The following is a 25708-nucleotide window of genomic DNA, read 5'->3' as shown; positions in this document are numbered from 1 at the left end:
CCCACAAGGAGGCAAAAAAAACTCTTCACATCTTCCCTGTAAAAGTTTTGTATGTTTCAACAAGGTTACCACTCATTCTTCTAAACTTTGTGTACAGGCCCAATGGACTCAAACCTCTCCTCAAAGAAACCCCCTCATACCTGGGAACCTAGTGAACTTACTGTGGACTGCTTCTATGCCAGTACAAAGCAAAACAGGACTCTTCACAGTTATCTAGGTTTGATGTAATTAATGCCTTGTACATTTTTAGTAATGTTTCTCTGATTTTATCCTCCATTCCCTTTGAAATAAAGATTTGAATTCCCTTCCCTCTTGCCTACTGAACTTGTATCCAAGCTTTTTGTGACTTATTAATGATGACTTCCAAATCTCTTTTAGCTGAAGCTTTTCACAGTCTTTCTCCTTTTAAACAATATTCTATTCCTCTGTTCTTCCTGACAAAGTGCATAACCTCACATTTTCCCACATTATATCCCAGTTGCTCTACCTTTGCACACTGCCCTCTCCCTCTGTAAGTTCTTTGTGTCATCCTCACTACTCGCCTTCCCATTATTTTTGTGTTGTCTGCACACTCGTCTGGAGTACATTTGCTTCCTATATCCAGGTCGCTAATATAAATTGTAAATAACTGACGCACCATTAATTACAGGTGACCATTTTGAAAATGCCTTCCTTATTCCAACTGTCTGTCTTCTATTCGTTAAGGAAGTTTGAACTAAAGATTCATAGTAAGCCAGAGGATTGAAAAGATTTCAAAATGAAATCTATTAGTTAGACAATTCTTAATCCGTTAATATAGTACCTTCAACATAATGAGCTCTTCTCTTATTAAGTAGCTTAGCATACAGTACCTTATCAAATGCCTTTTGGATATCCAAACATATTATGTCTACTAATTTGCCTATTTGCATCCTGCTTGATACTTCTTCACTGAATTATAATAAATGTGTCAGACATAATTTCCCCTTCAATGAATCTATGCTGTCTCTGCTTGATGACATTATGTGGTTCTACATGCTTTCCTTTGTAATAGAACATTTTTCCCAATGCCAGATATTTAGCTAACTGATCTATACAGTACTTAACTGTTTTTGTTTCCTTACTTTTTGAATAAGGGTTTACCACTAGCAGTTTTCTAATCCTTCAAGGCTTTTTCAGAATCTATGGATATAGAAGATTGCTACAAGACTATCCTCTGTCTTTGTAGCTACTTGCTTTAATATCCTGGAATGTATCCTATTAGATCCAGAGGACTTACTGGATATACCTTTCTAGTATATTTTCTCCAGAGATAGTTATTGTATTTATTTCCTTCCTACTTTTGGCCTTGACTATGTGTATTTTTTGGAATGGTATTTGTGCCTACTATTATGAAGACTGATGCAATGTATTTATTGAATTCGTCTGCCATTTTTTAGTTCCAGTACTATATTTTCAGCCTCAATCTGTAATGGACCAATGTTCATTTTGGACTCCCTCTTTCCTTTTTATTTACTTAAAGAAGCTCTTGTTGTTCATCTTTGTATTACATTATTAGCTTACCCTCCAATATTATTTTCTCCTTTTTTTATTGTTTTTTGGTTCATTTTGAAATCTTTTCAATCCTCTGGCTTACTATGAATCTTTGCGACATTGTATGCTTTTTCTTTCAATTTGATGTTATCCTTAATTTCCCTGATTAATCTTCCTAGAATCCATCTTTCTCACTGGGATACAGATATCCCCCACTTTTCAAAAGTTTGCTTTATGCAATTTCACTTTTACAAATGACTTACATAACCTATTTCTGCGAATCCGAAGATGATTTTCCCTTTAACAAAAAACGGCGATACTTTTTTCCATATAAATCATGCACCTTTGCCTTATGAAAGAGGCGCACGGTGGCACAGTGGTTAGCACTGCTGCCTCACAACGCCAGAAACCTGGTTTCATTTCCCGCCTCAGGCGACTGACTGTGTGGAGTTTGCACTTTCTCCCCGTGCCTGCGTGGGTTTCTTGCGGGTGCTCCGGTTTCCTCCCACAGTCCAAAGATGTGCAGGTCAGGTGAATTGGCCATGCTAAATTGCCTGTAGTGTTAGGTGTAGGGGTATGGGTGGGTTGTGCTTCGGCGGGTTGGTGTGGACCTGTTGGGCCGAAGGGCCTGTTTCCACACTGTAAGCAATCTAAAAAAAATAATGAAAGTTTTCCTGGGAATACTCCACTTTTGGATAGTGGGGCTAACTGTATTGTGAATCATGAACTGTTTTATTAAATATTTGCTGTTGTTTCTCAACCACCTTTGCTGCTAAACTGCTTTTTCAGTCCACTCCAGTTAACTCCACTCTCATTCCTTTGTCATTACCCTTATTTACGTTTATCACAGTTGTTACTAAGTCAGGTTTCTCTGCTTTATACCAAATACGATCTATTGGTATTACTGATCCTAGGGGATCTTTTACTCTGAGATAATTTATTAAGCCTCCCTAAGTTCAGGTTTAATCAAGGGTCTGAGTAAAAGCTCCCCAAGAGATAATTTTGTAACACAATGATGATATCCCTACCTCTGAGCCAGGAGACCTGAGTTCAAATCTCACCTACTCTCGAGGTGAACAGGTTGATTTAAAAATAAGTACCTAACATTTCTCAGCAGCTTGAGTCAATCATGTCAAATCAAATCTAAAATCTCCCCTGGTATGGCTGTTGGGGTGCAGTGGCAGTGTCCCTACCTCTGAGCCAGGAGGCCAGAATTCAAGTCCCATCTGCTCAAGAAGTGTATTATAAACACTTAGGACAGGTTGATTACAAATGTATGAGGTCCTGTGGCAATGCTCCTATTTCTGGGACAAGAGGAGCTGGGTGCAAATCCCACATCCTCAAAAGGTTTAGATTAGATTAGATTAGATTAGATTACTTACAGTGTGGAAACAGGCCCTTCGGCCCAACAAGTCCACACCGACCCGCCGAAGCGTAACCCACCCATACCCCTACATTTACCCCTTTACCTAACACTACGGGCAATTTAGCATGGCCAATTCACCTGACTTGCACATCTTTGGAGTGTGGGAGGAAACCGGAGCACCCGGAGGAAACCCACGCAGACACGGGGAGAATGTGCAAACTCCACACAGTCAGTCGCCTGAGGCGGGAATCGAACCCGGGTCTCTGGTGCTGCGAGGCAGCAGTGCTAACCACTGTGCCGCCCATAACATCTCAGAACATGTTGAGAGAATGTCGAGAAAGCTCCCTGAAGGTGAGAGGTAAAGATAGGGCCATGGTGAGAAGGAAGGGGCGAGGCTAGGTCAAGGTATTCTGAAGAACAATCACCGGACCTGAAACGTTAACTTTGATTTCTCTGCATAGATGCTGCCAAACCTGCTGAGCTTTTCCAGCAGCCTCTGTTTGTTTAGGACAAATAGGGCAGGTTTAGAGGGATATCGGCCAAGTGCTGGCAAATGGGACTAGATTAGTTTCAGATACCGAAGACCATATGGGCAGCATTTGTGTCACATGGCCCAGACCAATAAAGTTAAAAATCTCAACTCCAGGTTATAGTCCAACAGATCTCATCTGTGCTGTGCACCTCAATTAGCAGAATTTTCCCTTCCCTGGAGATGGCAAACAATTATGTGAGGTGTTCCTGTTGTAAGGCAGCCCCACCCCCTTCTTAGCATTTCACTAATTAAGTTCCGAGAGGAAGGTCCATTAAGGACTTTCTTGACTCATTACAAACTAAGATCTCTCAGTGGTCAAATACTGCTCACTGAAGGGCCTGAATTCACCAACTCCCCGATGACTACTTACTTGATAGGTCAGAATCATAGAATCTCTGCAGTGTGGTAAATTTGGCCCAACAAGTGCACACCAACTCTCTGAAGAGAAACCCACCCAGACCCATTCCCTTACCCTATTACTCTACATTTACCCCTGACTAATGGACCTAACCTACACATCCCTGAACACTATGGGCAACTTAGCATGGCCAATTCACCTAACCTGCACATCTTTGGATTGTGGGAGGAAACCCACGCAGACATGGGGAGAATGTGCATACTTCACACAGATAGCCACCCAAGGATAGAAACAAAACCGGTCCCTGGTGCTGTGAGACAGCAGTGCTAACCACTGAGCCACCGTGCCTCCCCAAAAGATGGCTAGTTTCCCAACAATGTTAAGGGAGTAGCATATTCATATTTTGCTGTATTTCATTTGTATCCTGTAATGCTGTGTAGCCCTTGCCATATGTGGCAGGAGTCTGTCTAGTAGGTTTGGATCTCTAACTTTGTCTGGTTCTGCTTCTTGGTATCTCTGATGGATTTGCGGAGGTCTTATCTGGATTTCCTGAATTGATCTGTGGCATTTGACATGGATGCTGCCCATTTGGTCTTCAGTAGAAAGAGAAGTTCCTGGTTCATCCAAGGTTTACGGTTGGAGAGCACTCGGATTGACTTCTTTGCTAAGCAGTCCTCCACACATTTGTTAATGAAGTCTGTGATGGCGGTGGCGTACGCGTCTATGTGTTTTTGCTAAGTACTTGAATACGTTCTAATCCACCAATTCGAAGCAATTCTGGACACGATCTTCCACACCAGCATTGTACTTCCTTTTGTGAAGATCCTTCTGTTTCAGCTTCTGCTTGTAAGCTGGGAGGAGAAAAACAGCACTGTGATCTGATTTTTCCAAAGTGTTAGCAGGAGATGGATGGTAGGTGTGGTTGTGTAGCAGTGTTCCCAGGTGTTCGATTGTCTTGTGGGACAGGAGATACTTTGGCAGCACTCAAAGGATCAGGACAGGGTCTTCTGCTTTTTGTCATTTAGAAATGATCTGGATGTGAACATAGTAGGTAGTTAGCAAGTTTGCAGATGACACCAAAATTGGAGATGTAGTGGACAGCAAAGAAGATTACCTCAGAGTACAATGGGATTTTGATCAGTTGGGCCAATAGGCTGAGTGGCAGCAGATGGCGTTTAGTTTAGATAAATGTGAGGTGCTGCATTTTTGATGGATATATGAATAGGAAGGGTTGAGAAGGATATGGGCCAAAGGCTGGCAAATTGGGCTACATTAATTTAGTCGATCTGGACGAGTTTCTGTTCCAGACGAAAGGGTCTGTTTCTGTTCCAGACATCTCTCTGAATCGATGAAAAGGAGAAGAATAGGGTGAGGAGGGGGCGGGGGCTATGACGAGGGGCGGAGCGAGGGGATGGAAGAGGCGGGGCTATGCGGAGGGGGCGGGGAGAGGCGAATGAGTGGATGAGACAAAGATGTGGAGGGGCGGGGTGGGAACCAGGAGACGTAGGGGGCGGGGCGAGGTGGTGGAAGGGCAGAGTTATTATCGAGTCTGCGCAGATCATCGTGGTGACGCAAAGTTGGCTTTTGGGGGCGTGAATGAGGGACGGTGCGCAAGCGCGGATAGGCGAGCCCGAGCGCATGCGCAGTGGCTGCCGGCTGAGTCGTGGAGCAGCGCGAGCGAGGCTCACGGTGCTTGTGGTGATCGGCGAAGCTGAATTGAGGAACCGGTTTAATTGATGTCGAGAGAGCTACGGGGATTATCGATACTGCGTTTTTTTTTCTGAAGCAGCCGGGTTTTTTAATTGTGTGTGTGGAGGAGGAGCGGGGTCGCTGAGGGAGGATGATGTGCGAGGTGATGCCCACCATCAGCGAGGACACCCTCACCCAGAGGGGCTCCCAGAACGGCGCCGAGGACGCCAATTTCGAGCAACTGATGGTGAACATGCTGGACGAGCGGGACAAGCTGATGGAGACCCTGCGGGAGACGCAGGAAACTTTGTCCCTCACTCAGGAGAAGATGCAAGAGGTAGCCCACGAGAGAGATCTGCTGCAGCGCCAGTTGAATTCAGCTTTACCTCAGGTAACGGTCCGGGGCGGGCGGCTTTCTGCTGCTGCTGCCGCCGCCGATGGCAGTTCATTTATTTTTACTTTTTTTTTTGGAAAAAAATATAAATCACCAGCCGCAGCAAAAATCTTGCAAGGGGGGAAAATTGCAGCGTTCTGGGATGACAACTAGGTGCAGGGACCGCAAGGGAATTATTTTGTTATTTGTGCATTGCCTCATTATATAACGCTGAAATGATGCTATGCTGCAGCACATAGTGTGTGAGCAATATGGGACCATCAGTGATCCATATGAGTATTTAGCAACAATGTTCAGTATGTTATATGGGTGATTGCACATCTTTTCGCGAGTCTATTTTGGTAAATGGGAATCTGTTTGTAGGTGATTTGTGTCAGCTTTCTTAGACTTTGTCGGTCTTTTTTTTAGATCAGCGTAGGAACCTCTAAAGGTAGTCCATTGTGTTTTGCACCTGTCTTCAGGTAAATGAGTGGACCAAGGGGACTTGACCTAACGGATTTTAAACTATTAAATACCTGTCAGTGGCATGTCTTCACGCTACCACCAGGGGGCTGGAAGTAGAACAAGATTTGTTTGTGAATGCTACAAATCATTGTTTCCTTTTAAATTTATGTTCGAATTTCACTTTGTCAGATTCAGCAATTTAAAGAATCTTTATTGTTTTCACTCAGGGTTTAAATTAATTATTTGTGTATCTATGTAATAGAAAATAAGTTAAGGTCCATTCTATTGATCATATTGCAGTGTTGTTTGTCTGTGTATATACAGATGTATGTACTCAATACAATAATTCCTATGCATTTTCAGATGCGAAGTGAGCCTAATATCAGTAGACTGTAAAATAGCTTGCTTAATTTTTATTTTCAATAAAACTGACTTTTTTTCGAGCAAGAATTATTTTGTAAAGGATTGCCTTCTTGAAAGCAAAACCTATTAAGATATCATTTTGACATGGAGCACTATGTTCCCAATGAGTTCTTTGTGGTAGCTCATATTATATGGAGAATCAACACCAACTGAGGAGTGATCCTGTAATACAATAAAACCAATTGCATCAAATTAGAGCAATAAAGATATAATATGGAAAATGATGAACATTTGTGACTGTTGTCAAGGTTAGAACATGTTTCAGGTTACATAAACTGTGTACTGCACCAATTTGTCCACTCATGGTCTTGGATGAAAGAAAGCTCTCTCTTTCTTTTACATCATTTCATTGTTGTGTATGAAACTGTCATATCTTGTGCTTGTATTGGATTCAACTGAGGCAGAACACAGCATGGAAAATGTTCTGTGACTGTCCTCCAAAGTGTACAAGAGAGAATACACAACATGAATTTCCTAAAGGATGACACCCTTAACTGATACTTAAATATAAAGAAAAGACAGCAGTTCATCTGAAACTCAATCATCTGTGGTATGCTGTCTTATTAGCAGCAAAACTTTGGAATTATAGACCTTAACAGTCACCTGCATACTCAGTGGAACTCAATCAATCAAGCAGCCCAGTTGATGAACATGGATATCTTTTCCTCGAAGGAAGAAGATCTGGATATAAATTTGTGACAAGCTTAAATTGACTCAGTGCAAATGAGAACCTAAGGTACTTGTGTTCATAAACAGACATTGAAAATAATTGAGGAGATTAATGGAAACTCTGGAGCTTTCATGGATGGGAAAATAGCGACCTTTTATACCACTCTTTCAATTCATCATCTTGAACATTTTATGTTCAATTTAATGCTCTTCATTAAGCCAAGTTCTTTGTGTTCCTAACACACGTTTCTACTGTCGCATCTTGTTTCTAACACTTCTTATTCACATATACATATATCCAGTTGAATGAGTGGTTAACAATTTATTTAGTCCTGATTTCTAGCCCACATGCTCATGCATATCTTCACCTTGACAGCTATTTATTTTATGATGTGTTTTGGTTTGGCTCCAATTTCTGTCTGCCTTTCTATTACCATACTGCTTCTCACCACTGCTGACCACCTCCTTCTCCAAAAACAAAATTCGGTTGTGATTCATGTTGCATTGTTCCTCATACTTTCACATATGTATCAGGATTAAAATATGACTATCATATAGGTAGTCATTTGGTATTACAAAACCTTTTAGTATTGCTAAAAATAACGCTTCTGTCAAAGCTTTTCATATTGCATTTATCAGGGCTATTTGTAAAAACACCAATGTGAAGGAAGACAACATTTAGGCTGTATGAGAGGTGACTGCTTGGCAAGTGAACTGCAGAAATTTGTCATGGAGAATATACCAGTTAATGATAACTGACAGATGATTGCCAAAATTTGTTGACATTTTAAACAGGGTAGGCTGACTGTCAATAAAGCATTGTCGCCTACTTTGCATTGATTGATCAGAAACTGTATATTAATGTATGTATCTTCTAATGCTTGCAAATGAATTACAATGAGTCTGACTAACAATCCTAAATTGGTTTCAGGTTGATTCTTTGCACACTCAGAATTATTTAGCAAATGTTGTCCAATCAAAGAATTGCATCTGATGTTAGACATTGTGCTTTGAGTTTTGCAAACATTGGCTGATTAGATATGGTCAGTATCTCAGCTGTTCCTAACCTTCTAAGTGACGTGCTGTGTCAAATGATCTACCAGTCTTTGGAACATACAGCTTACATACCTAGCATCATATAAGCACTGATGTACATATGCCTCAACTAATTTGTATGAAAGACAGAATGTCTTTTTTTGACTTGGCAGCAGGATCCTGCTAGTGGGAAACACCACTTGTTGGGGACTGTGGTAGCATTCTCACACTGCTAGCTTCACCGCATCCATTCTTTTGAGACAGCATACGCTATGGTACTCTGGGATAGATTGCCACTCTCCAGCGTCAGTCTTAGGACTGTTTGAGTTTAGTAGAGAATTCCATGGCTGATGTTCCAGGGTAAATGATTCCTTAACCTTTTCCAGAACCATGCAGGAATTATTGATGGCAATGAAATGTACACAGAATCATATATCAGCAAGGAAACGGACCCGTCAGTCCAACTCATCAATGCCGACCAGATATCCGAAATAAGTCTAGTCCCATTTGCCAGCACTTGGCCTATATCATGTACCCATCTTATTCATGTACCCATCCAGATACCAGCCTCCACCACTTCCTCTGGCAGCTCATCCAATATACACACACCACTCTCTGCATGAAAAAGTTGCGCCTAAGATCCCTTTGAAATCCTTCCCCTCTCACCTTAAACCTATGTCCTCTAGTTTTCCCAACCCAGGGAAAGACCTTGTCTATTTACCCTATCAATGCCCCTCATGATATTATAAACCTTTGTAAGGTTACTTCTCAGCCTCTGATGCTCCTCACCCTCTTCCTATAGCTCAACCCAGGCAACACCCTCCTAAATCTTTTCTGAACCCTTTCAAGTTTCACAATTTCCTTCCTATAGAAGAGAGACCAGAATTGCGCGCACAATTCCAATACTGGTAAATGAATGCCCTGTACAACTGGAATAAGATCTCCCAATTCCTATACTCAGTGCAAGCATATCAAACATCTTCACTATCCTATTTACGTGTGACTCCACTTTCAAGGAACTATGAACCTGCTCCCCAAGGTCTGTTTGTTTGGCAACACTCCCCAGTATCTTATTAAGTGTAACTTGGAAATTCTCCCCAATCTGTCACATCCAACAGAAACAGCATCACTCTACTGAAGACCATCTTTGCACCTTAACAATTTACCGACCCAGAAAATAGCATAGTCTTATTGCTCTAAAAACACTGCTTCACCCTAGATTAGTACCTATGCTTTTATAGTTTTAAAGTTTAATCAAGCGATCAATCTCAATATATAATCAAAAAACCCCACTCTACTCACTACTGTAGATTTAGAAAAGAAAACTAGTAATGTTGCACTATAAAAAGCTAACATCACCTTTTGTTTAAACTTTTTGATGTACCTTACCCTTCCAGGATAATGAGAGGTACGCTACATATTTGTTAGAACCAAAAGAGATGGCCTTAGGCCTGTTTAGTGTGTTTATGTGATTACACAGCAAGAAATTTATTGTATCAAACAGCATATTTCTTTTTGGCTGTTCACAAGGGTGGAAACTAATATCAAAGTAACAAAGCCAGCTGAGCAGTGTGATTTTTAGGAGGTAATCACAAAAACCTTGGCAATTGGTGGGGTAAAAGGAGTGCTGATGTAGATTACAGTAAACTTGGCTGAGAAGTTCAGACGTGCCAGTATGGAAAATGGCGAAGGTAAAATGTTTTCAGAACTTTCCAATTAGTATACTGTTGGGCAGGGAAAAGAAATGTGAAGAGAGAGACTTTATTATTTAGCACTAAAGTATTACAGATACACAATCCTTTATCTGAAATCCTGAGATCTGAAAAGCTGCAAAATCCGAAGTCTTTTTCATGATGTTTTTTTCTTCATAGGAGTTGTTTAGCGTATAAACACTTAACCCAACTCCACACCCACTTGACCCATGCAGGTGTCAATTCTGTCTCAGGGCTTGTAGTACTCTCAGGTGCGTCAGTTGTTTGGTAAGATTTTTAAAATTTCACCGTGAAACTGTCACTTATTCCGAAATCTGAAAATTTCCAAATTCCGAAAACTAGCTGGCCCCAAGTGTTTCTAATAAAGGATTGTGTACCTGCACGTGCATTTTATGATAAAAATGTATGGATGTTATTTTTGTAATTTGGATTTTTAAAATAGAGGCAGATGGATTTTGGGTTCAGTTTTGTGAAGATGAACTTTTTTTAGGATGTCAAAGTGTCAGAACGTTGGAGGGAGATATTTAACCAGATCTAATCCAGTCCCTAAATAGATGCTTTGAGATTTTCACTGCATGTAATCTTCTAAGTTCAGAAAAGACCTCTTCTTACTCCAAATCTCAATGATTTTTCTCCTGAACATTGTTCCAATCCTAAATGTTCGTAATTTAAATATGCATCTACTAATGTCGAAATTGTCTCTGCGAAGAATGGTCATGCTTTTTTTTTGTAAAACAGACCAATTAAAACATTTTGAAGTAGTTCAGAATAGTTTAGAATAGTTTTGGAATTGTGGCCTAGAGTTCGTGTGGTGATCTGCTGGCCTCATGTATGGTGCTTGTCGTGAAACAAAACATCTGGGAAAATGTGCAGCTTGAGTTGCCAGCTATTTAATTTTCAGTGACAAATAGTATTCATAGAAACATCAGTAAAATGGTCACCCTTGTTAATGTTGATGTTAGTGAGTTGCCATCTCATCGTTTAACTGTGATTAAATCAAAGCCTGCATTGTCACTCATGTTTTGCGTTTTAAATGTTTTACAGTAAGTCATTCAATTCCTGTAGTAAGGCATTTTTAAAAAGGTTCTTGAGAGTTTTAGGCTTTGCTAGCAAGGCTGGCATTTGTTTCTCATCATTTGATTGCTCTTGAATTGATTTGAGATGGCAAAGAGAGCTGGGGTAGTTCAAAATCAACACATTGCTGTCGGTCTGGAGAACAATATAGGCCAGATCAGATAAAGGCAGTAGGTTTACTGCCCTGAAGGATGTTAGTGAACCAGATGTTTTTTTGACAACCAATGGTGGTTACATAGTTGCTATTAATGAATCTCTTCCAAACCTGTCATTACTGCATTTATGAGAATGATGGGGAAGAAAATTAAAATTTGGGGCGACAAGGTGGCACAATGGTTAGCACTGCTGCCTCACAGCGCCAGAGACCTGGGTTCAATTCTCGCCTCGGGCAACTGTCTGTGTGGAGTTTGCACATTCTCCCCGTGTCTGCGTGGGTTTCCTCCCACAGTCCAAAGATGTGCAGGTCAGGTGAATTGGCCATGGTAAATTGCCCGTAGTGTTAGGTGAAGGGGTAGATGTAGGAGAATGGGTCTGGGTGGGTTGCTCTTCATAGGGTCGGTGTGGACTTGTTGGGCCAAAGTGCCTGTTTCCACACTGTAAGTAATCTAAAAAGAAATCTGCAATAAGTTTTGCTGTTAAAAATCATATTTTTATTATACAACTATTCATGAAGTATAACCTTTTGGAAGTATGTCAGTGCACATTTTGATAAGTTTCTCTCCTAAAATTACTTGAGCCCATGGTGTTGGTGGTAACATATTGGCATGGTTAGAGAATTGGCTCATGAGCAGGAAACGGATCAGGGTTCATTTTCGGGTTGGTAACCTGTGACCAGTGGGGTTCCATAAGTATCAGTGCTGAGACTGCAACTGTTTACAATATATATTAATAGTTTTGAAGGACGAAAGCGAATGTGCTTTAGCCAAATTTGTAGATAGCACAACAATAAGTGGAAAGGGGATACAGTTTACAGAGATATTGATAGGTTAAATAAGTGGGAAAGACTTTGGCAAATGAAGTATAATGTGGGAAAATGTGAAGTTGTTCATTTTGGAAGGGAGAACAATAGAACAGAATTTTATTTAAATGGAAAAAAACTGCAGAAAGCTGCAACATAAAGACACTTGTGATAAAACAGCTTGCACACAAGTGCAGCAGGTAACCAGGAAAGCAAATGGAATGTTAGCCCTTATTTAAGGGAGGGTGAGAGTATAAAAGTAGTGACATCTTACTGCAACTATACAAGGTGCTGGTGAGACCAGATCAATAGTACTGTGAGCAGTTTTGGTCCCCATATTTTAAGGAAAGGTATCATTATATTGGAGACATAGTCATAGAGATGTACAGCATGGAAACAGACCCTTTGGTCCAACCTGTCCATGCCGACAACCCAACACAATCTAGTCCCACCTGCCAACACCTGGCCCATATCCCTCCAAACCCTTCCTATTCATATACCCATCCAAATGCCTCTTAAATGCTGCAATTGTACCAGCCTCCACCACGTCCTCTGGCAGCTCATTCCATCCATGTATCACCCTCTGCATGAAACGGTTGCCCCTTAGGTCTCTTTTATATCTTTCCCCTCTCAACCTGAACCCATGCCCTCTAGTTCTGGACTCCACAAATCCAGGGAAAAGACTTTGTCTATTTATCCTATCCATGCCCCTCATAATTTTGTACACCTCTATAACTTCACCCCTCAGTCTGCGACGCTCCAGGGAAAACAACCACAGCCTCTTCAGCCTCTCCCTATAGTCAAATCCTCCAACCCTGGCAACATCCTTGTAATTCTTTTCTGAACCCCTTTCAAGTTCCACAACATCATTCCGATAGGAAGGAGACCAGAATTGTACACAATATTCCAACAGTGGCCTAACCAATGTCCTGTACAGCTGCAACATGACCTCCCAACTCTTGTATTCAATACTCTGACCAGTAAAGGAAAGCATACCAAACTCCTCCTTCACTATCCTATCTACCTGCATTTCAGAGAAAATTCATTAGAATTGTCCCAATAATGGAGAGAATGTCTTATGAGTGAAGGTTAAACTGATTGGGATTCTACTCATTGGAGTTTACAAGAATAAAGTGTGATCTCTTTAAAATATTCTTAAGGAGCTTGACAGGGTAAATGCTGAGAGAATGTTTCCCCTCATGGGAGAGTCTAGGACCAGAGGGTATAGTTTGAGATTAATGGGATGCCAATTTAAGACTGAGATATGGAGGGTTTTCTTCTGAGTGTTGAGAGTCTTTGGAACTCCTTGCCATAGAGAGTTGGGGGGGACAGAGTCCTTGTGTATACTTAAGGCTGAGATAGCTTATTGATCAGTAGGAGAAAGAAAGGGTTTTGGGGGAAAATGCAGGAAGTTGGATGTGAGGAACGACAGATCAGCAATGATTCTATTGAATGGTGGCGCAAGCTTAAACGACAAAATGGCCTACTCCTGTTCCTATTTGTTGTGGTCATTGTAGGCTAACTCTCTGTTTCTCTTCACAGATGCTGCTGGACCTGCTGAGATTTTCAGCATTTATTGTTTATTTTCATTTGAATTTGAACTTTTTCTTTTCTTTGGGTTTGGAATTGAATTTTCCAGTTCCTGACAGTTGTTTTTGAATATTTAGATTAGAATTTGGTACTGTGACTGCAATATGCATGTTGGAATTAATTTTTATACATTTTCTCTCTCTTTTGTTAACCATTCAGTTCAGAAGGCATCATTCAGCTGAATTCAGATCAGTTTTAGAATTATGTAACTCTGACGAGATAAATTTAACTAAATGATGCAGTTTTGAACAAGGCTCGATTCCCAAAATTCTTCATCGATAGCAGGACAAGTTGAAAAGGCAGCTCAAAAAGTTATAGGAATTGTTAACTTTAGGCAGACAGAACAAAATGTCTGAAGTCATGCTAAACCTTTTCAACATTGGTTTAGCTCCAGCTAGAGTATTGTGATTAGTAAAGTAGCTCCAGCTACTTTAAAAAGGACCTCAAGGCCTTGGAGCAGGTGCAGATGAGATTTAATATAATATTTAACCAGAGAGGAAAATTGTCAGCTATGTGGAGAGAAACTGAGTTCTTCTCTTTGGAGCTTTGAAGATTATGGAGGCATTTAAGAAATTCAAAATCACGAGGGGTTTAACAGAGTAAGCAGGAAAAATTCTTTTCAGTGGCCTGGAGACTGGTTTAAGCAAGTTGTCAAAAGAATCAGAGGTGGGAGAAAGTGAGGACTGCAGATGCTGGAGATCAGAGTCGAAGAATGTGTGCTGGAAAAGCACAGCCAGTTAGGCAGCATGTGAGGAGCTGGAGAATCAACATTTTGAGCATAAGCTCTTCAGGAATTCCTGATGAAGAGCATCTGCTTGAAACGTTGATTCTCCTGCTTCTTGGATGCTGCTTGACTGGCTGTGCTTTTCCAGCACCAAACTCTTCTAAAAGAATCTGAGGAGACAGAGAAAAAAGATCTTTTACACAGCAAGTATGATTTTAACTTGTGGTAATGTAAAGAAGTCAAACAATTTTCAAATGACAATTGTATAAATACTTCAAATGTTGAAAGAATTGCATGGTACAAGAATAGGAACAAGGTAGCAATTAAATAACTCATCTAGGTGAGGTCTTACTTAGGGTCCATGCAACTGAGGTGTATTTCCAGACTTTGTTATCCTAGCTTTCCTAACGTTGAAGTTCTGAAAGCTGTTGTGATAGTCTAGATCCATAAAAGCAGTCAAACTTTTATTTCTCCACAGGTCCTTATGTCTTCATTTAGAAAATATTCTTCTATATCCGATTTGGATCCAAAGTGGGTAAACTGCATTTCCTGACATTGCTTCATTTTAACTATTTTCCTTCATAACTTCCTGATTCCATTTATTACTTTCTGTGTGTTCTAAATTAATGTCATCAGCAAATTAGTTATATGATTTACCACATACTTATACATTGAAAAGCTGTGAACTCAGTGTAGATCCTAGGAATCATTGTAATCCTGTCCATCTATTCCTTCCTTTCTACCATTTTCTTAACCATAACCAACCCATGTTATGATGTGATATTCAATTCCAAACTTTTGATTTTTTTTTAATGGCCCTCTTGGGCTTTTTGGAAGCCCATAATGACAATAGATTTAACATTTCTTTATCTATCATGTTAATCACCTAGTCAAAATAAAATTGACTAGATTAATCAGTCATGATTTTCTATTTAAGAAAGAAATCAATGCTGACTCTTAAATCAGCTTATACTTGTCTGTTGCTCTGTTTCTTCTGAGAGATTTCTGCAACTTTCTCACAAGTCATGTTTAATTGATGGTCCTTTAGGTACTTAGGATTTTCCACACTCCTTTTGAACATTGGAATAACGTTTGTAATCTTCTAATCCAAAGGCACTTCCTAACTGTGAAGGTTAGGGAAATTATGAATAATACATCAACAATTTCTTCATACATTTCTTTCTAGGATCCGAAGAATTAACTTGTCAACCCATGAATCTAAATTGAACAGTTGGAAGCATCAGTGATTTCATGGTGGTTAATAGATGAAATTTACCACAGGTGATTTGATAGTGGGAAATGCTGTTTGGTTGTGTGACAGCACTTCCGTACATAAAAATAAATGAACAGGAGGCCCAGGTTCAAGTCCCACCTGCTTATATTTTTACCTCCCTTGGTATTCATTTTCCTGTTGGAGAAAAAGCATAAAAAATTGTGTTCATTTAATAAATCTTACATATTCTCATTGCCTATTTAGCTGGTCTGGACCTGTGTTTACTACTCAGTATTTATAAAGATTTTTGCAAAAAGTTTTTAATTTATTGAGCATACCTTTATTACATTTTGCCCCTATTACTATGATAGCTGCATAAAGAGAGAACACGATACCAAAAACACAACATTTTCCACATATGTCATAGCTTTCAATTTTGCTGCTTCTTTGGTCACTCCACCACTACTCATTTGTCATATTGTTTGACATTCAGTACTTGATGAGCAGAAATTGTCTTGGAGCTGCAACACAAACTGTTTCCTTTCCACTGTTCCTTAAACTGACATAGATCGTTTAGTTTGACTTTAAGATGGCTTCATGTGCCTTGCCATTAACTTTCCAAGCCTTCTCCAGTACTTCCGGCCTTTGAGGTCTCAGATTTGTGCTTCTTTTCATTCTTTATTTCAGTTGCATCATAGTTGTCAGTCAGTTGACTAGGCCTTGAACTCAGGAATACACTCCCTGTCTTCCCTTTTCTCTCCCTTCCTTTTAGATTCTCCTTGAAGACCTACCCCATTGATCAAGTCTACGATACCTCCTAGTTTTTAGTGTTAGAATAAGAAGTGCCTTTATTAATATTGCTCTTGTCCAAGTATCTTGGGGCATTTTGAAATGAACGATATAAATGTGAGTTTTATCTATGCTTTCTTCAATTGTTTAAGGATTTTTTATTTTTATTGTAGGCTAGGGAGTTGAGTACAAGGAATCACAGTCTGAGAATGACAGGTCCGTCATATAGAATTTAATCAAAATATTTCCTCACTGAGTTGTCTACTGTGAAGGATATTTCCGTCTATTTAAGTCAGAGATAAATAGATTTTTGGACATTTGGAATCCAAGGGATAATGTTGGTAGATTTTGCTGAGATAGAAAATTAGCTGCAATTTTAGAATGGTGGGACAGGCTTTTGGGGGACTTGTATTTCTTGTATTATCTCTCCTAGTCCAGTCCACTGAATTTCCATTTTCCTTTGCATTTGTCAGCTATTTTTAGCTTGAAGCTGTGGCTCACATTATTTGTTGAGCAACATTGCTTAATTCTGTGAACCTTCTGCCCTTTTAGGGATGTGCAATGGTTTTTGGTATCATACCTTTACATATTCAGAGTGTTTTAGGTTTACTTTGATTGCAGGTTTGCCCTACTCCTAGCTATCAGCTCAGTTCATTTTGGTAAGTAAATTTCTTGTCCTTCAGATTTTTTTGTGTAAATTTAAAGCTCTCAACTGTCCGTCCATCTGCCAAACTTATTAACAAATTCAGTCATATTGCTATTTCCTGACGTAATACAAAGAATTTAACAATTTCAAAAATCGAGTGTAGTCTATTTCCAAGCATATTAATTCTGCACACACTCCTGAGTTTTATACTTGTACATCTTCTCTTTCACTTAACAAGCAAAAAATAACTTGCACTTTTTTGCAGTTTTATTTGTACAGTTTCCACTGCTGTCATTGTTTTCTGTTATGATACTCATCTCTCCCCAGTTTCTTTGTCCAGTTGAAAGATACTGTTAGCTCCCAGCCACGTAATGTGCAGTTATATCTTCAAAAACAAACCATATAGTCAAAGACTCATCTCACCTCATTACACTCTCTCACCCTCTTCCGTTGGGCAGAAGATATAAAAGTTGGAATACATGTTCAATCAGATTCAAGAACAGCTTTTTCTCCGCCGTTACCAGACTTTGGAACTGACCTCTCTAATGTTAATTTTAACTCTGCTTCTTTCTGCACCTTCACTGTGCCTGTAACACTGCATTCTGTTTTGCACTGTCTGCCTGTACAGTATGCAAAATAAGACTCTTCGCCATCTTGTTACATGTCATAACAATAACTCAAACTCAAATGATCTGGAGATGCCGGTGTTGGACTGGGGTAGACAAAGATAAAAATCACACAACACCAGGTTATATTCGAATAGGTTTATTTGGAAGCACTAGCTTTCGAAATGCTGCTTCACCACCTGATGAAGAAGCAGTGCTTTGAAAGCTAGTACTTCCAAATAAGCCTGTTGGACTATAACCTGTTGTTATGATTTTTTAACTTTGTCAAACTCAAATAATAGCTAATACCTCATAATCTTTGAGCTGAATATGGACTTCTATTTAATTTGTTGTGCAAAGTGAAAGCTGTCCCCACCGAACTAATACATTGCTTTTTCTCCCCCTCACTTCTGACTTGCACTTGGATTGTCTGTGACAAACAACAGAATTTTTAGTTATGTTGAGTCAGAACTAAAATAATAAATGTAGATCACAAAGAACGGAAAGTGGACCGGGAGAGATGTTTGAATATGTTGAGCATCAAACATGGTGGAAGCAGTATGTCATTTCTCTGCATAAAAACCGACCCTTCGGTCCAACTTGTCCATGCCGATCAGATATTGTAAATGAATCTAATCTACCTCCTGTTTGCCAGCATTTGGCCCATTTCTCTCTCAACCTATCCTGTTCATGTACTAATCCAGATAGCTTTTAAATGTTGTAATCGGATCACCCTCCACCACTACCTCTGGCAGCTTATTCTTTACATGCACCTTTGCATGAAAAGGTTGCCCCTTAGGTCCCTTTTAAAATCTTCCCCTTTACCCTAAACCTATCTTGGACTCCTCTATCTTGGGGGAAAATTCTTGTCTATTTACCCTATTCATGCCCCTCATGATTTTATAAACCTCAGGTCATCTCTCAGCCCCAGACACTCCATGGAAAATAGACCCAACCTGTTCAGCCTCTCCCTATAGTTCAAACCCTCCAACTGGAGCAATATTCTTATAAATCTTTTCTAAATCATTTCAAGTTTCACAACTTTTTCTTTCATATAGCAGGGAAATGAGAATTGAATGCAGTATTCCGAAAGTGACCTAACCAATGACCTGTACAGCCACAACATGACCTTCCGACTCCTATACTCAACGCATTGACCAATAAAGGCAAGCGTAACAAACACCTTCACTCGCTTCTCTACTTTTGACTCCACTTTCAAGGAACTAAGAACCTGTATCCCATGGTCTGTTTGTTAGGCAACACTTCGCATGACCCTACCATTAAGTGTATGTGGCCTGAGCAAGGATCGCCGGACCCAATGCATTAACTCTGATTTCTCTTCACACATGCTGCCAAACCTGCTGAGCTTTTCCAGAAATTGTTTTGTTTATGACTTGCAGCATTCACAGTTCTTTTAATTTTTATGTCCTGCTTTGATTTGTCTTAGCAAAATGCAACACTTCACATTTATCTGAATTAAACTCCATCTGCTACCCCTTGGCCCATCTGTTCATGGTCCCATTGTATTCTCAGGTAACACTTCTGACTGTTCATTACAGCACCAATTTTGCTGTCTTCTGCAAATTTATGAATGATACCTCCTATTTTCACATTCAGATCATTTATATGAATGATAAAAAGCGCTGGACCCAGCACTGATCCTTGTGGCACACCACTGCTCACAGGCCTCCAGTCCAAAAAGCAACCTTCACCACCACTCTGTCTCCTACCTTTTAAGCCATTTTATATCCAAATGGCTGGCTCTCCCAGGATTCCTGATGATCAACATTGCTAACGAGTCTACCATGTGGAGTCTTGTAGAACGCTTTGCTGAAGTCGAGATAGACTATATCCACCGCTCTGCCTTCATCAACCATCTTTGTCACTTCTTCAAAAACTCAAATCAAATTAGTGAGATACAATTTCCCACTCTACAAGGCATGCTGATTATCCCTTACCAGTCCTTGCCTATCCAAATGCATGCACTAATCCCAATGTGGTGATCATCCCTTTCTCATTATCCAGTTCAACTCTGATAACCTCAGTGGATGTTTTTCCAGGAATATCCTCCCTAGGTACAACCCTAACCGAAAATGTCCTCATCCTCCTCGTCCTCCTCCTCCTCGTCCTCCTCCTCCTCGTCCTCCTCCTCCTCGTCCTCCTCCTCCTCGTCCTCCTCCTCCTCGTCCTCCTCCTCCTCGTCCTCCTCCTCCTCGTCCTCCTCCTCCTCGTCCTCCTCCTCCTCGTCCTCCTCCTCCTCGTCCTCCTCCTCCTCGTCCTCCTCCTCCTCGTCCTCCTCCTCCTCGTCCTCCTCCTCCTCGTCCTCCTCCTCCTCGTCCTCCTCCTCCTCGTCCTCCTCCTCCTCGTCCTCCTCCTCCTCGTCCTCCTCCTCCTCGTCCTCCTCCTCCTCGTCCTCCTCCTCCTCGTCCTCCTCCTCCTCCTCGTCCTCCTCCTCCTCCTCGTCCTCCTCCTCCTCCTCGTCCTCCTCCTCCTCCTCGTCCTCCTCCTCCTCGTCCTCCTCCTCCTCCTCGTCCTCCTCCTCCTCCTCGTCCTCCTCCTCCTCCTCGTCCTCCTCCTCCTCCTCGTCCTCCTCCTCCTCCTCGTCCTCCTCCTCCTCCTCGTCCTCCTCCTCCTCGTCCTCCTCCTCCTCCTCGTCCTCCTCCTCCTCGTCCTCCTCCTCCTCGTCCTCCTCCTCCTCGTCCTCCTCCTCCTCGTCCTCCTCCTCGTCCTCCTCCTCGTCCTCGTCCTCGTCCTCGTCCTCGTCCTCGTCCTCGTCCTCGTCCTCGTCCTCGTCCTCGTCCTCGTCCTCCTCCTCGTCCTCGTCCTCGTCCTCGTCCTCGTCCTCGTCCTCGTCCTCGTCCTCGTCCTCGTCCTCCTCCTCGTCCTCCTCGTCCTCGTCCTCGTCCTCGTCCTCGTCCTCCTCCTCGTCCTCCTCCTCGTCCTCCTCGTCCTCGTCCTCCTCCTCGTCCTCGTCCTCGTCCTCGTCCTCGTCCTCGTCCTCGTCCTCCTCCTCGTCCTCGTCCTCGTCCTCGTCCTCGTCCTCGTCCTCGTCCTCGTCCTCCTCCTCGTCCTCGTCCTCCTCCTCGTCCTCCTCCTCGTCCTCCTCCTCGTCGTCGTCGTCGTCGTCGTCGTCCTCCTCCTCCACCTCCTCGTCCTCGTCCTCGTCCTCGTCCTCGTCCTCGTCCTCGTCCTCGTCCTCGTCCTCGTCCTCGTCCTCGTCCTCGTCCTCGTCCTTGTCCTCCTCCTTCTCCTCGTCCTCGTCCTCGTTCTCGTCCTCCTCCTTCTCCTCGTCCTCCTCCTTCTCCTCGTCCTCCTCCTCCTCCTCGTCCTCCTCCTCCTCCTCGTCCTCCTCCTCCTCCTCGTCCTCCTCCTCCTCCTCGTCCTCCTCACGCAAGCCATCCTGTAGCAGCTATACCCTGGAACATGTATGCTGCCAGCCCTGCCCATCTCTGCGCCACATATTTGTAATAGCCATGATATCCTGGTCCTATTTCTCCAACCATGCCAAGCTCATTTGCCGTGCTTGTTAGGTCTCTTGCATTGAAATAATATCAGTTTTCTGGGCCTCTGACCTTTATTTACCTATGGATTGTGATGTGCACGAGAACCAAAGGTCTTGGTAAAGAGGGTGCCAGTAGGCACAGCAGCATCTTTGAAGACATACCAATATATCACCAAGCTCACTTTCCTTCACTTGGATTTTGCTGAAATAAAAGCATCTCCAGCCTCTTCTGAGGAAACCCATGATGTCTTAAAGGTTTTTGTGGCAAATATTATAAGGGATTCTGTCTCCTACCATGAAAATGCTGATATTCATTGTTTCCCTGGATGCAGCTTATTCCCTCAAATGCCAGGAATGAGTTCTCTAGATTCAGTGGTTGAAAACGCGTTTTAAGAATAAATTGCTGGTTCAGTTGTACCAGCAGATGGGGCTATAGAACATGCTTATCCCAATTTGCCTGCAGATGAAGGCTATGCAGTTGTGAATAAATTACTTTGGCCTTTTTTCCTAGTTTAATTTGACATTTTTATTTATCCCTTTTGGAACAATTTTTGCAACCTCTGATCTGAATTGGTGATCATAAGGTCTATTTGTTTTACATCATAATAAATTTGATTTCTGTAATTTGCAAACAGCATTTGAGGCCATTTGTATTAGTTTTTCCTGACCTGACTTCCCTGTACACTAACCCTGTAAAAAAAGTTATTTGTTCTGAACTAAATGCTATAGCTCCATATGTAATACAACACTGCTTCCAGGGAAGATGGACAGTGAGCCTTATTTGTACATCAGCTTGTAATTTTTCTTCTTAAAATGTACTCTATTCTGTTGTGAATGAGGAGAAGCAAAAACGTCTAGTGTTCTAAAAGTAGCATGGCACAGAGGGGAAATTTACCTGCACAAGTCATTAAATTTGGCAGGATGGGCAAAGCATACTAAAGCTTCTGAGCTTTATGAATATGGTCTTGAGTGCAAAAGCAAAGAGCGTTATTTGTTTATCTGATGTGCACATCACTGGCTAGGCCAGCATTTATTGCCAGTCCCAAATTGCCTAGTTCCACATGCAATAAAATGCTGGTTCACTCTAAACCAGAAGTTCTGACTAATTCTGGGCACCACTACTTGGATGTGAAGGAATTAAACAAGAATGGTTCCATGGATAAGGGATTTCAGTTACATGGTGAGATTGGAGAAGCTGAGTTCTCATTGAAGAAAATATTTGAGGGGAGCTTTGATAAGAGGTGTTCAAAATCATGAGTCTGGAGTGGGGAGATGGGAAACTGTTTCTAGTTATGTAATAGTTGAGAACGAGGAAAATGATTAAAGGTGAGGCCAAAAGATCCAAAGGCATGTGAGAAAAACTTTTTTATGTAGTGTGCAGTTAAGATCTGCAATGCACTGCCTGAGAGCACGGCTTTCAAAAGAGAATTTGGTAATTATTGGAGGAGAAAATAATTGCAGGACTACTGGATGATACTAGCTGAGTTCCACGTGGAGAGAGCTCACACAGACAGTAGACCAAATGGCAGCCTGTGCAGTAGTTGTTTTGAGATTACTCACGATAGTTGTCAATCCTGACATAGTTTCCAGTGCAATGTAATGGAAAAGCCAGCCAACACTTCACTCTTTGAAAACCTTTCATAATTGTCAAAAAAGCCCTTGTTGCATTCCCCCTTAATAATCTGTTTCTTAAAGTTTTAATTGTTTTGTTATTTTTCGTAACTTGTCATTAACAACATCCTGCTGTTTGGAGAACCTGTAATACTTTAATCTTTTCGTAAATTTCATATCATTGCCAGGATGATTTGCCTGTAATTGTAAAAGTTACATGTTAAAGTCGTCAAACAAGTTAACAAGTGGGCAATGGTGTAAAAGGTAAACATGAAAGTGAACAATTCATAGCTCAATATATTGAGTGAATTTTAAGCCACGAATTGCTAAGTGGCCGCTCCAAATCTAGATGTTTGGAGTTTCATGGTTGTGGATTATGTAAAGCAGAGACATGTCAGAGGACATGAACTTTAAAGTGATCTGCTAAGTTATCACTGTTGCAAGTAGATGAGCAATTGGTTTTGTAGTAGTATGGATCATGAATATCAATCATGTTGCTTCTTTCTTCTGTCTGTGCCCAGCACGTTGCATGGGCACATCCTCATATCGGAAGTGATGGACACCAACAGGTTTTACAGTTCAAGGTGAAACAGTTGGGTTGAAGGCACTGGTGTTGTCAGCTTTGCAGCTTGTGCTACTTGCATATGAAATGCGAGAATGAAGGCATTCCACTGTTTAGCTCTGATATCATTTATGATGCAGTGTTATAATTTAACTACAGATAGGCATCAGTGATGTAATGAGCCACAAAACTTTGAAAATCTGAAATCCTTGAGCAAGGATGCATTTTTTTTTGTTATAATTGTAAAAGCATTTAATTTTGAAAAGTGAACATTCATGGCCATTTCTTTAAAAAGAGTTAAATTTGTGGTTTACAACTATTGAAATTGTTCACATATTATGAATGGGATCGGAAAGTATTGGTGCACATTTGATTTTGTTTATATTTTTGTAGCAAGCTTTTTGTTTTCTTGTCAGCAGAAATTAACTTACTGCGAATCCTCTTCCAATGATGCCTACCTTGAAGAAGTTCTCCTCCTGTCTCTAAAAGGATCTGTGAGTCTCTCACTGCACCCCCAAGTCATCTCCTCTGCCATGAAGCTCTTCAATCACGTCCTGAAACAGACTCACTACCACAGCTGAATTTCCTTCCTCGTTATTTATTCCTAACGAAGGGCTTTTGCCTGAAACATCGATTTTCCTGATCCTCCAAAGCTGCCTGATCTGCTGTGCTTTTCCAGCGCCACTCTATCTTGACTCTAATCTCCAGCATCTGCAGTATCCACCCCCACCCATTGTCTAATTTAGTCTACAATCACCATCAGTCTGGCCCAAAGCAGAAGCATGCAGACCATGGAATTATAATCTTAATGGGTATATTCAGGGTGAAAACCAGTTAAGTTGCTGAGATCAACGTTCATTTTTCTGTTTGACAGCTTTGAATTCTGCAAGATAAAATTAGTAATTTGAATGATTATGTAAAGCATGCCAAAATTGATGAAAGCAAATGTCAAATGGATTTTTCGATGGTAGGAAAGAGTGTAAACAAGGTGAGAGAGAATTTGAGTTGAGGTGGCTGAAGGCTGTGCTGAAATCTGTAGTGAGAGTAAAACATCTATAGAACTAACTAAGATTGTAGAAATAATGACCAAAGATATGGATTAATTTGAAAACCATGCTAAAGGTTTTGATTCATGTTCTGGGAATGACAAGGACTTAGAACAAGTCGGCAAGCATGGGGCAGTGCCCTTTGCAAAGTTTGTTTGAAATATGAGTAGTTTGTGCATGTTTAGATATTACATTGCCTTGTGCAAATTAGAATTTGTGTTGGATTGAATTAGGAAGGCTATCTTGGAAGGAGACAGCGAAATTAAGCTATGGGTGAAAAGGAAATACTCCTGTTGTATGAGACTTTGCTCCAGTGTGTACTTAGTGGCTATGATCAAGATTGGGAGGGGAAGGTGATCAAGGGGGCAGCTCTTAAGTTGAGTCCTTGCAATTGTCCAACAATAATGAGATTCCTGCCACATGTGTGGATGAGTTTGCGAACTGTAGGGAGGATGAATGATCTGACCATAGCATTAGTACAGGGAGCTATTCAAGTGGGAGAAGAAATAGGAATGTAATAGCGGTAGGAGACTGAGTGTTTGAGTGGATGGACACTTTTTGTTCTACAGCCATTGGCTTGTGTTCAAAGGTTGTGCTGCCTGCCCGGTGCTATGGTTAAGGGCATCTCCTTGGGATTGAAGAAAACCTTGGTTTGAGTGGGGAGGGTGCTGTTCTTGTCCACATTGGTACTAATGATAATGCTAAGATTAAGAGATTCTGCTGAGAGATTGTGAACAGTTAAGAGTTACACTTTAAATACCAAATCTTGAAGGTGATATTCTCAAGCTTAGTATGTGAGTTACAGGAATATTTGCATAGCATTTTAAAAAAAAAAGTCAGAGTTAATCGCATGCCTTAAGGTTTATGTGGAAGGAATGGGTTTTAGTTCATAGAACACTGGCGTCAGCCTTGGGATAGAAGAGAACTGCTCTGGTAAGACTGGCTTTGCTTGAACGATGTCAAGACCAGTGACTTGGCAAGTTGAATAACTTGGCTTGAAACAAATTCAGAGACTAGGATTTAGGAGAGGCAAAACATAGGCTTTTAAAGTGAAAAGGTTATGGCAGCATTGTAGGGCAGCTATTTTGATGACATTCAGAGTGTACAAGCATAAAACCGATCAAAAATAAGGTCAAAGTGGGGAGAAAACAGTAAAAAAGCAAAATTAATGGCTCTTCACTTGAATGGACACATTATTCAGAACAAAATAAATGAATTAACTTCACAAATAGAACTTTTAATAGGCATGATCTT

At 41.1% G+C, this 25708-nt stretch overlaps 1 protein-coding gene across 4 annotated transcripts in view; it reads left to right on the top strand.

Annotated features, from left to right (window-relative positions):
- The first annotated feature begins 5466 nt into the window (after positions 1-5466).
- ppfia4 (PTPRF interacting protein alpha 4) overlaps positions 5467-25708 on the top strand; it is a 699209-nt gene continuing 678967 nt past the window's right edge. For all 4 annotated transcript variants that reach the window (XM_043716866.2, XM_043716868.2, XM_087973636.1 and 1 more), the window contains exon 1: positions 5467-5848. In XM_043716866.2, coding sequence (XP_043572801.1) covers positions 5609-5848 — 240 coding nt within the window. In that variant the 5' untranslated portion in view covers positions 5467-5608. The remainder of the gene's footprint in view (positions 5849-25708) is intronic.

The sequence above is a fragment of the Chiloscyllium plagiosum genome, unplaced genomic scaffold, assembly GCF_037043375.1.
Source record: "Chiloscyllium plagiosum isolate Xiang-an unplaced genomic scaffold, Cpla_swu_hap1 HiC_scaffold_26, whole genome shotgun sequence".
NCBI classification, from domain to species: Eukaryota; Metazoa; Chordata; class Chondrichthyes; order Orectolobiformes; family Hemiscylliidae; genus Chiloscyllium; species Chiloscyllium plagiosum.
The sequence above is the reverse complement of the archived record's forward strand: the minus strand, read 5'-3'. Positions and strand labels throughout refer to the sequence as shown.